Source organism: Papio anubis, chromosome X, assembly GCF_008728515.1.
Source record: "Papio anubis isolate 15944 chromosome X, Panubis1.0, whole genome shotgun sequence".
NCBI lineage: Eukaryota > Metazoa > Chordata > Mammalia > Primates > Cercopithecidae > Papio > Papio anubis.
In genome coordinates this window covers 131,880,009-131,892,048 of record NC_044996.1, presented here as the reverse complement: position 1 = coordinate 131,892,048, position 12,040 = coordinate 131,880,009, and the positions used below count along the sequence as shown (strand labels likewise).

At 40.0% G+C, this 12,040-nt stretch overlaps 1 protein-coding gene across 1 annotated transcript in view; it reads left to right on the top strand.

Moving 5' to 3' along the window:
- OFD1 (OFD1 centriole and centriolar satellite protein) overlaps nt 1–12,040 on the top strand; it is a 35,080-nt gene that overhangs the window by 5,103 nt on the left and 17,937 nt on the right. Inside the window, 4 exon segments of the mRNA XM_003917416.4 lie at nt 5,415–5,519; nt 7,323–7,459; nt 7,781–7,954; nt 10,429–10,535. Coding sequence (XP_003917465.2) covers nt 5,415–5,519; nt 7,323–7,459; nt 7,781–7,954; nt 10,429–10,535 — 523 coding nt within the window.

Here is a 12,040-nt window from a genome sequence, read left to right as displayed (position 1 = left end):
GAGGCCGAGGCGGGTGGATCACCTGAGGTCGGGAGTTTGAGACCAGCCTGACCAACCTGGAGAAACCCCGTTTCTACTAAAAATACAAAAAAATTAGCCACGTGTGGTGGCACATGGTTGTAATCACAGCTACTCAGGAGGCTGAGACAGGAGAATTGCTTGAACCTCGAAGGCAGAGGTTGTGGTGAGCTGAGATCATGCCATTACACTCCAGCCTGGGCAACAAGAGCAAAACTCCGTCTCAAAAACCAAACAAAAAGAAATGTTTATATAGACCTAATAAATTGCCTTAATTTTGGCCTTGATAACAACCTTTCATAGAGTCCATAACTACTGTGGGTTTCAGACCGTTAGTTAGACTTGATGATGGGCTTTGTAGCATGAACATAAGCTGGCAACTTGGCTTTGATGCATAGTTATGCTTCAGGTATTTTAAAATAAGCTGTTAGTAATAGTCCTTTTGTTTTGGTACACCCTTGGATTTTGTCTGTTGCCTGCACTGCTATCATCCCCACAAGGACACTCCTTTATTCATCTGTTCGTTCGCCAATTCATGCAGAACTTAATCATGTGAATACTTATTTTTCTGCCAGCCATTAAGTCTGTGACTTAATTGCCAAGTCTTTTGGTAGTAATGTTAGCAGAGGATAAATAAATTGGAACATAAGATATTCTGGGCTGCCCACAAACTAGACCATCCCTACTGAAGTTCAGTATGGTAAATGATCCTATTTTCTGTGCTCTAGGAACTGTCCAGTGTAACTCTGTGATTATGGAAATGTCTATATCTATGCCGTTTAATGTGGTAGCTGCTAGCCTCATGTGGCTATTGAGCCTTGAAATGTGGCTAGTGTGACTGAATAACTGAATTTTAAATTTACGTTTAATTAGCTACACATGCATAGTGACTACCATATTAGCATAACTCTGAGGTATATAGCTAGTATCTTTTACTTAACTATTATTTCATGGCTTGCAGGGATATTAAGAAATAATCTATGGGCCAGGCACGGTGGCTCATGCCTGTAATCCCAGCACTTTGGGAGGGCAAATCTGGCTGATCACTTGAGGTCAGGGGTTCGAGACCAGCCTGGCCAACATGGTGAAACATGTTGAAACACCATCTCTACTAAAATACAAAAATTTTGTATTAGAAATACAAAAATTAGCCAGGCGTGGTGTCGAGTGCCTGTAATCCCAGCTACTTGGGAGGCTGAGGCAGACGAATCGCTTGAACCGGAGAGGTAAAGGTTGCAGTGAGCCAAGATAGCGCCGCCACACTCCAGTCTGGGTGACAGAGCTGGACTACATCTCAAAAGAAAAAAAAAATCTATGTAGATACATTATCCTTAAAAACAGTTTTTCCATGGCTGGGCGCAGTGGCTCACGCCTGTAATCCCAGCACTTTGGGAGGCTGAGGTGGGCAGATCACGAGGTCAGGAGAGCAAGGCCATCCTGGCCAACATGGTGAAACCCTGTCTCTACTGAAATACAAAAGTTAGCCAGGCATGGTGGCGTTCACCTGTAGTCCCAGCTATTTGGGAGGCTGAGGCAGGAGAATCGCTTGAACCCTGGGGAGGCGGAGGTTGCAATGAGCTGAGATCGCGCCACTGCGCTCCAGCCTAGCAACAGAGCAAGACTCTGTCTCAAAAAAAAAAAAAAAAGAAAGAAAAAAGTTTTTACACAGTCTCTTCAGTCTCTTTAAATGCATCTGGTTCAGAAAGACATCTGGCTGACAGCCGTTACGAGCTTTACCTAGCATCCCAGTAAAATTTCTGGAAGTCAGAAAAACTATGAGTTGCAGATATGTCAGGCTTCCTAGTGCCAAAATTTGGATAGAACTCTTAGCTAACAATAAAATAGCTCCTGGTAAAATAAAATTTTTTTAAAAAATGGTGTCTTCCAATTAACCAACAGAAAACATGTAGAAAGAGAAAGATATTTTGTACTTAACTGTTATCTGTCCCCTGACTCAGAGACCTGTGGTCTTATCCTACCATATCTATGCTCAGGGGATGCTAAGCTGTTGAATGACCGTGGTACTTTTCTCCTAGATTCTAGTCACCCATTCTTCCCACTCCTAATTTTTCCTTTCAGAGATAGTGATACCTGTTATGCACGTCCGTGTGAAGAGACCACCAAACAGGCTTTGTGTGAGCAACAAGGCTGTTTATAAAGTGAATAAACTTTATAAAGTGAATAAACAGCCTTGTTGGGTGCAAGTGTGCTGAGTCCAAAAAGAGAGTCAGTGAAGGGAGATAGGAGAGGGGCAGCTTTATAGGGCTTGGGTCGGCAGTGGAAAGTTACAATTAAAGTTGGTTATCTATTGTTAGCAGGGGAGGGGGTCCCAAGGTGCGTGGTGGAGAGATCATGGGACTCATTGTCCAGAAGAAGAATGTCACAAGGTCGATTGATCAGTTGGAGCAGGGCAGGAACAAGTAATAATGGTGGAATGTCGTAAGGTTGGTCAATCAGTTAAGGAAGGAGCTGTTTCACTTCTTCTGTGGTTTTTCGGCTGGCTCCTGCAGGCCATCTGGACGTATATGTGCAGGTCATGGGGGTTACAATGGCTGAGCTTTGACTCAGAGGCCTGACAATATCCAGAAAATGATGTGCACAAAATTTGGAAGAGGGAAGAAAATTTGGATATTGGCCCTTTGCTTTTTGAAAGTTAAAATTCTTATCTGCAATTGGCAAAAGAATAGACATACACATCAATGGGGACAGAATTAGAAAGTCCAGAAATACATCCACACAAATATAGTCAATTGATTTTTTTTAACAAAGATGCAAAGGCAGTTCAATAGAGGAAAGATAGTCTTTTCAACAAGTGGTGCTGTAACAATTGGATATTCATATTCACAAAAGTGAACCTAGACACAGATCTTATACTTTACACAAAAACTAACTCAAAATGAACCATAGACCTAAATGTAAAATGCAAAACTATAAAACTTCCAGATGAGAACAGTAGAAAGTCTGTGTGATCTTGGGTTTCGTGATGAGATGTAACACCAAGAGCAAGATATATGAAAGAAAAAAGTAGATCAGTTAGACTTTATTAAAATTAAAAACATCTCTGTGAAAGATACTGTTCTTTTTGTTTTGTTTTTGAGATTTTCACTCTGCTGCCCAGGCTGGAGGGCAGTGGTGCGACCTCAGCTCACTGCAGCCTCCGCCTCCTGGGTTCGAGTGATTCTCCTGTCTCAGCCTCCTGAGTAGCTGGGACTACAGGTGCCTGCCATCACGTCTGGCTAATTTTTTTGTGTTTTTAATAGAGATGGGGTTCATCATGTTGACCAGGCTGGTATTGATCCCTTGACCTCAGGTGATCCGCCCACCTCAGCCTCCCAGAGTGCTGGGATTACAAGTGTGAGTCACTGCACCCTGCCGAAAGACACTGTTAAGAGAATGAAAAGACCCAATGTCAAAACCCATAGAGCGTTACATCATCAAGAGTGAACCTTAATGTTTGCAAATTTACCTGAGATGATCCCAGGATGGAATGCAGACAGTGACAAAACAGTCTGATCCCCTCCCTGAAGGAGGTGGGGATGGGGGTGGGGGAAAAGGTGCTGAGCTAACTAATGTTTTTAGTTCCAGGAAACTAAACATTTCTTAAGTAATTTATGCGTGTGGTTTAAAACAAAGTCTCAAACTATTCAGAAGGATATAAAGTGAAAGCAAAGTAGCAGTTTCTGCCCATGTTCTCTAATCTCATGCTCCACTGATAATTAGAATTAACAGTTTCACTCCACTGATAACTAGATTTAAGTTTCTTGTTTATCCTTCTAAAACTGAGGTTAAAATTATGTATTTGTAATTAAAACACAATCAAGATTATATCATAGATACTGTATGCAATTTGCTTTTTTTTTTTTTTTTTTTTGAGACGGAGTCTCGCTGTGCTCCCAGGCTGGAGTGCAGTGGCGTGATCTCGGCTCACTGCAAGCTCCGCCTCCCGGGTTCACGCCATTCTCCCGCCTCAGCCTCCCAAGTAGCTGAGACTACAGGCGCCCGCCACCACGCCCGGCTAGTTTTTTGTATTTTTAGTAGAGACGGGGTTTCACTATGTTAGCCAGGATAGTCTCAATCTCCTGACCTCGTGATCCACCCGCCTTGGCCTCCCAAAGTGCTGGGATTACAGGCTTGAGCCACCGCGCCCGGCCGCAATTTGCTTTTTTTAATCCACCAGTATATCTTTCTATAGCAGTATAGACTAATTATTTTTAAAGAATGTATTTAACCCCCTATTGATTGACATTTGGTTGTTTTATTGTTTGCTTTTTGCCATTACAGGTAACCAATGTGCAGACCATTGTGCAGTGTGCACCCTTTGTGCCCTTATAAAAGTATAGCTGTGTAAATTCATAGAAGTGGAATGACTAAAGGGCACATGCATTTCAAATATATATAAGCACTGGCAATTTTCTCTCCCAAGTGAATGAGCATAGCTATATATCCACTCCCTTGCCAACACTTAGCATTATACAAGTTTTAATCTTAGCAGTGTTATAGGGAAAATAGTGGTTTCTCCGTTGTATTAATTTGCATTTATGATTTTGTTCATGTTTATTCAGCATCTAAAAATTTTGTTCATCTTTGACTATTGTTTTCTACTCACTGTCCGCGTTTTTTCCCATTTTTCTGTTTTTTTTTTTTTTTAACTGATTTGTAAGAGTTCTTCAATGTTTTGTAAATTTCATTTCTTTTTTTTTGGTTTTTTCTCCCTATTTTTTCAACTTTTTTTCCCTTTTTTTTTTTTTTTTTTTTTTTTTTTTAACTGATTTGTAAGAGTTCTTCAATGTTATGAAAATGTCATCACTTTAGTCTTGGTTATACCTCCATATTATTGCAACTATTTTTCCCAGTATGTTATATTTTTATTTTATGCCATATGTAAGCTTTCACTTTTTATGCAGTTAGATTGATAAATATTTCTCCTTATTCCTTCCAGGTTTTGCATCAGGCTTGGGAAGGCTTTTCCTCAAATTTATTGAAAGATATGACTGGGCACAGTGGCTCATGCTTGTGATCCCAGCACTTTGGGAGGCCCAGGCAGGAGGATTGCTTGAGGGCATGAGTTTGAGACTAGCCTGGGCAACATAGTGAGACTCTGTTTATACGAAAAGTAAAATTAGCTGGGCATGGTGGGTGGTGGTGTGTGCCTCTAGTCCCAGCTACTTGGGAGGCTGAAGTAGGAGGATTGCTTGAGCCCAGGAGGTTGAGGCTGCAGTGAGCCATGATTACACCACTGCACTCCAGCCTGCGTGACAGAGCAAGACTCTTGTCTCTAAAAAAAGGAAAGATATATAATGTAAAAAATAGTAATGTCATAAAACTAAGATTGTATAAACAGTGACTGAGCAGTGGTTGAAAGTTGTGAAACAAAACTTATGCATTATGTTTTTTAGGTTTTCTTATGCATTTTTTAAAAGAATTGGCAGAATATCATCAAGCTAAAGAAAGTTGCAATATGGAAACTCAGACAAGTTCGACACTTAGCAGAGATTCTCTGGGTAATTACAGCCTTTCTTAATTTCAGTTCTGCTGTTTTCATTTTGAATGAAGGAAATTATCTGATTTATGATATTGTGTGATTGCTGCTTGAACTGGAGGGATGTAACCTGCAGGCAACAAGGGAATTCATTTCTTCTGGAATCATCATGGAGGACCAGGAAGTGCTCTCCAGGGTCATTCCCTAGCCTCATAAATGCCAGGGCTACATTGGCCAAATCATGCAGGCATTCAAAGGCCCATATTCTTCCTTGTTGAGTTTGACTTCTCTTAACTGGGAGGTTCTTCCTTGTGTCTTATCTAACTTTACAACCACCCAGTTAGAAGATTAAACTACTTGCTTTGCAAAGAACTAAAGAAGTCACTGGCTCATCACTTCATTTTATAGTTGAGGAAACCGAGGTCCTCAGAGGAAGAGCAACTTGGAAACACTCAGGCTGCATCAGAACTAATAGTGGAGTCCAAGTTCTCCTGTCCATGATCTAGAGCTTTTTGTGCTATCCAGCTGGTCTACAGTACCATCCTGTCCATCAGTTTTGTGCTCAGTAGAGATGGGAAACAGCTGTTTAAAATGATATGCTTAATGGATTTCTTGGCCCTTCCTTACTCTTAAATAGTAACAGTAACTTGTAAGAAGATAAGTTCATAATTCATAAAATGTATTATCTGACTATGCCTTTCATCAAGTGTAGGTTTAATTCAATTAGAAACATACTACTTGCTAATTATCAAGCAGTGTTGTTCAGTGGTGTGAACCACATATGTAATTTTAAATTTTCTGGCAGCCACATTGAAAAAAGTAAAAAGAAACAGGTGAAATTTGTTTTAATAATATTAACCCAATACATCCAAAATATTATTTCAACATGTATTCAATATAAAAAATACTAATGAGATATTTCACATTTAGTTTTTGCACTAAGCCTTTGAAATCTCATGTGTTTTTTACATTTAAAGCACATCTCAGTTCAATTTGGTCACATTTGAAGTGTCAATGGCCCCGTGTGGCTGGAGAGTCCTGTATTGGACAGCATTTGGAAAATATAGAAAAGTAGATGGAAAAACATGTCTAAAGTCATCCCTACCAGAGATAAACACTATCAGTGTTTTAATCTACTTCTGCCAACCTTTTTCGATCTGTGCATACTTTTTTGGTGGGCGTTATACATGGTTGAGATTGTACTGTGGGTTGAGTTTTGCACTTTGCTGTGTGGTTGATTCTGATCCATAGTTTGTTTGAGGGCCGTGGACTAAGGGAAGAAAGAGTCAGCAGACCTCACTTTAATCCTGGTTATGCTGTTATGTAGTCACTTACTAAGCTGTATCGGCATTTGTTCTTTATCTGTAAAGGGGAGGCGTTGATGTACATGATCTTTGATTCTTTTTAAAGTTATTGTTTTGAATGTGTAAGTCAGCTTTAACTGAAGTCCAATAAAGAGCTCTCTGTCTTAGCACTTAGAGAGTAGGAAAAGACTCCAGTGTTTTCTGACTTAAACTGTACTCTTGGCTTTCTTTGTCCTCTAACATTTTATGATGAACATTTTTAAACATACAGAAAAGTTGATACAATTTTAGTGAACACTTGTATATCCACCACCTAGATTCCACTATTACGCTTGTATTATACGCGCTTCATCATTTTTATCTGTCCATCCATTCATCGACTTTCCTTTTTTTGTATTTCAAAGTAAGTTGCAGACATCCCTACACTTTCACCTAAGTATGCTCTTTTGAACCAAAGGTCTGGCATCTTACACACCTGACCATGTTTCTATGTCCTAATTTGATGTGTTATTTTTTAATAGCTGAGAAGCTTCAGCTTATTGATGATCAGTTTGCAGATGCTTACCCTCAGCGTGTCAAGTTCGAATCTTTAGAAATAAAGCTAAATGAATATAAGAGAGAAATAGAAGAGCAACTTCGGGCAGAAATGTGTCAAAAGGTAAGCTTTATCTTGTTACCGTTAATAAGAGTGATGTTTTTGCTTGTCTTCTAAAGTCTTAACCTTAGGTATATGGGAAAATATCTAGAACTTTTAATAGTGAATGGGATACTATACTGTTGTGCACATATTTTTTTATTTCTGATGACATTTGTTTATGCCTGTTGAGTGAATCCCACAAATACAGTGAATGAAATAAAACTAAAGATGAAATAAATATATTTGGGCAGAGCATTATGTTAAACCTAGATGTAAAGAGAGAACTTGTTCCTTTTTTTAATAGTATAATGGTATTTTTAATTTTTTGTGATCAATTTGCAGTTGAAGTTTTTTAAAGATACCGAGATAGCAAAAATTAAAATGGAAGCGAAAAAAAAGTATGAGAAGGAATTAGCCATGTTCCAGAATGATTTTGAGAAAGCCTGTCAAGCAAAATCTGAAGCCCTCGTTCTTCGGGAAAAGAGTACCCTTGAAAGAATTCAAAAGCACCAAGAGGTGGTATTTACAAATATTTTATGTGTGGCTATTTCCTGCAGCTATTAGTAGGTTGGCTCAAGATCCAGGAACAGGATGGTACAATTGATGGAACAAGGCCCCAGAAGAGCAATAGGGACTGGGGCCAAGAGTGCAAACAGAAGGATGGGCCTTGAAAAGGATACACAAATTTGCTTCCTCTGAGACTGGTGGAAAGGGAAGAACTGTGGAGGTGAACAATCAAGTTGGGATTATGAGAAACATACCCTAAATAAGCTCCATCTCCTCAGGCAGATTAGAGGGTTAGATCTCGGGTTTTAGGAGCAGATTGGAGGTGCAGAGTAGCTCCTGTGGATAAGGGAAGAACAGCCCTTTAAAGCAGAGAGGACTGATCACCTGTATTGAGGGCTCAGCTGTGGTTGGGGGAGCCTGGAATTGAGAGAGATCAACCCATGTGCTTGTAGGTGAGTTTTCTGTTCTAGTTCTGGGGAGGATTTGTAAGTATCTCTTTCTGCCCCTTTCAGTGAGGGTGGAAAAATGGAGATGCTTTGGAAGTGGAGCTTTTCAGAGCCTAATTTATTTGACTAGAGAAAGGCAGCCTATTTAATTGAAGATTCTGGGGCTCTCTTGGGTAGTGAAGGGAAGCAGAGGAGAGGGCAGGTGGCTTCTGGGGGAAAGGGAGGATTGAGTGGCAGTGTCAGTGATCAAGGACTCGATCTAGAGAGACTGGTAGTTGGAAGAATAAGGATGGTCCAAGAATATAGAATTGCAGGATGAGGTTTCAGGTGGAGACTAGAAACCAAATGCAGTATGCTGCCATTGGAGAGAGCCATGGAAATGAGCAAGGATGAAGGTCCCCGGGGTAAAGGAGTCACCAGGGCCACAAGGGTCATCCATGTGACCATTTGATCTTGTCACCCCAGAAAGTAACTGGACAGGAGACGGAGAGGGTGAAGAGTGGGAGGGAGTCCATGTTGGCAAGCGGGATTGGATCTACTCCTTTAAGATCATATTCCTTTCCCAAGGGCGTGTCTTAGACCAAACTAGATTTACCGCACTATTTCCAACATACATCCAGAACTACTGCTGTCAGATGTTGAAAGTAGGAATGCTTCCCCCTAGTGTCCACTCTTGCTTGGGGCTTCTCAATAAGACCTGGTTGTATAATGCTAAGGGCACCCCCTCTAAAATTTTGTATAGCATTTCTGGGAATTGGGCTTGCTTCAGCTATAAAAATGAATGTTGGAAGCACATATCTTTGAGATGATTAGATTGTGTTTAGACTAATAACTCCATCTTCAAGATAGGTGACTGACTAGATCCCTGTTTGTTTAACTCTGATTATCTGAAAGCTTTGAAGAAGATTGTCATCCTCATAAAAAGCACCATATCTTTATTCCCTCACCTGGACTGTCCATCCCCTTCTTTCCCTGACAAAACCATACTGTCTTTCAAGACCCAGCTTGGATGTCACCTGGGTAATGCCTTCCCTGACTCCCACTGAGCGACTCATTTAGGCCTTGTTCCTGCATCACTCTCTATGTACTTCAGTTACAAAATCATCACATCTTAGTGTGATTGTTTCTCACTCCTTGACTAAATTGTGAGGTCTTTAGAGATGAGGACTGTATCTGTCTACCTTTTTATATCCAGTTTCCAGTATGCTGCTTGACATGTCGTGGGTAGTTAGTAAATTCTTTCTCTGTGAACACACAAATGGAAGGATGGCCCGTTCTTTTAGGAGTTCATATGAGCTTGCTAACTCTGAGTCAGAATGACCCATGAACTGAAACATTCAGACAGCACCACCACTAAAAACTATGGGGGTTCGATTCTTTTGGAGTTTTGTTGCTGAATGTACATTTTGTTTAATTTTTCTTCCTGGGGAACATGCCAAAATTTAGGTAAGGGCTCCAGGTTTGGTGGCTCATGCTTGTAGTCCCAGCACTTTGGGAGGCCAAGGCAAAGCATATCACTTGAGCCCAGAAGTTCAAGACCAGCCTGGGCAGCATGGCAAAATCCCATCTCTACAAAAATACAAAACATCAGCCCGACTTGGTGGTATGTGCCTGTAGTTCCTGCAGCTACTCAGTAGGCTGAGGTGGGAGGAACCCTTGAGCTTGGGAGGAAGAGGTTGCAGTGAGCCAGGATCACCCCACTGCACTCCAGCCTGTGCAACAGAGACCCTGTCTCAAAAAAAATTTTTTTTTTTTTTTAGATAATGGACTGAGAGATGTTAAAGAACTAAATAGCATAAATTACACATGGCATGTTAGGACTATAGGGTAATGGTAGTTTAACAGTCATTGGGGGAGTAAATTTTTATGCAGCTAGAATAAGCAAAAAGCATACCTTGAGTTGGAATCTCTTGAAGGTGAAATTGTTATCCTAAATGTCTGTACTTTGCTTTTTGGAATTTAGGAAGCAGTATATTCATTCAAATCTGTTTTGCTTTCATTAGCTTGCTTGCTAAAAATTAATGCTTTTCTATACAGATTGAAACAAAAGAAATTTATGCTCAAAGGCAGCTTTTACTAAAAGATATGGATTTGCTAAGAGGAAGAGAAGCAGAGCTGAAGCAAAGAGTTGAAGCTTTTGAATTGTAAGTAATGCATGTTCATTTTGGATATTCAGAGTGATGAGATTAAAAAGAATTATTAAATATATGTCTAAATATTCTAATGTTCATTGCCAAGTAGAGTTCTTGTTTGTGAAGGGGATATCACCTAGCATTAGAAGGTACAAATTAAGAGGAACAAACACTAGGGTTTTGCTTTTGAAATATTAAACATTAAGATGAAAAGACCAATGAGATGCTATCATCAGGCTACAGTAAGACCAGATAGATAATTTGGAGAAGCTGTTAATACTGGAACAGATCGTATGTTTTGCAGTTACATTCAGTCCCTCAGATCTGATAGTTCCATGTGTGTATGTATAGTAACTGAGTTCCATATATCCAGGCCTACAGCTTTTACCAGCTGTGTGCTCAGAAAAGGAAGTATGGTGGTCCGACTTGACTTGTATTTGGTGAAACTATTTCTTTGTGTTATTCACTTTTTCTGAGTGCTCACAAATGTTTCATCCCTCAGATCTTACCTGGGATTGGCAGCAAGCTCACCTGTCCATAGTTTGTGCAGTAAGCCTTCTTTTCCTTTGGGAATCTGCTATTGACACCCATAGATACTCCAGGAATCTTAGTTCGTTAAATAATTTGTCTCCATCTTCATTAATGTTTTTTTCTCACTTCTATAGGCTTCATTTGTTTAATTTCAACTCTCTGTCTACCTTACTCTCTTTTTGGCAATAATGAAAAGGCAGATTGATCAAGAGAGAGAAATAAGCACAAAATTGGGGCAGAGAAAGTTCATCATACCTTTACCTCCATTTTCTCTACTCTTGTTCCCTCCTTCTTAGCGTATAAACTAAATAAATGTAGTTTACCTCTCCACGACTTTCCAGGTTACCAGCAGAGGGAGCTAATACCTAGAGCCTTTACCTGTTCTTGGACTAGTCAGCATTTTGTAGCACTTCTCAGGATGACTGGATCTCACTACCTGCGAACCTACCTCCCTGGCTGGCTAAGGAGTTGGTACTATGGTTGATTTAAAGTCTCACTATGAAGACCATTCTATTCTTCAGTATTTGGAAGCCCTGATTGATCCATCTATCTTTTGCCCTCTTTTTTGGTACTTTTTTCAGTATTCAATCAATAGGTTTTTTTGTTTGTTTTGTTTTGTTTTTAAGACACAGGGTCTGTCTGTATTGCCCAGGCTGGTCTCAAACACTTGGGATCAAGTGATCCTCCTGCCTCAGCCTTCTGAAAAACTGGGATTATAGGTGCGGGCCACCACACTTGGCTAAAGCTGATTGGTCATTAAATGACAAAAACAAATATTCTATCTTGAATATATATGGACTAATTAATTAAATCCCACAGTTAGAAACAGTATTATAGAAGATTCAAGCACGTAAGTACACTTACCTGTTACTTTGTAACTAATAATATTCTTTCATCCCAGGATTGATTTTGGCCGTGTATCACCTATAACCATTGTTTAAGTGTTTATCTTCTGTGAGAAACCACTTCCCTCTTGAGACTCTCCC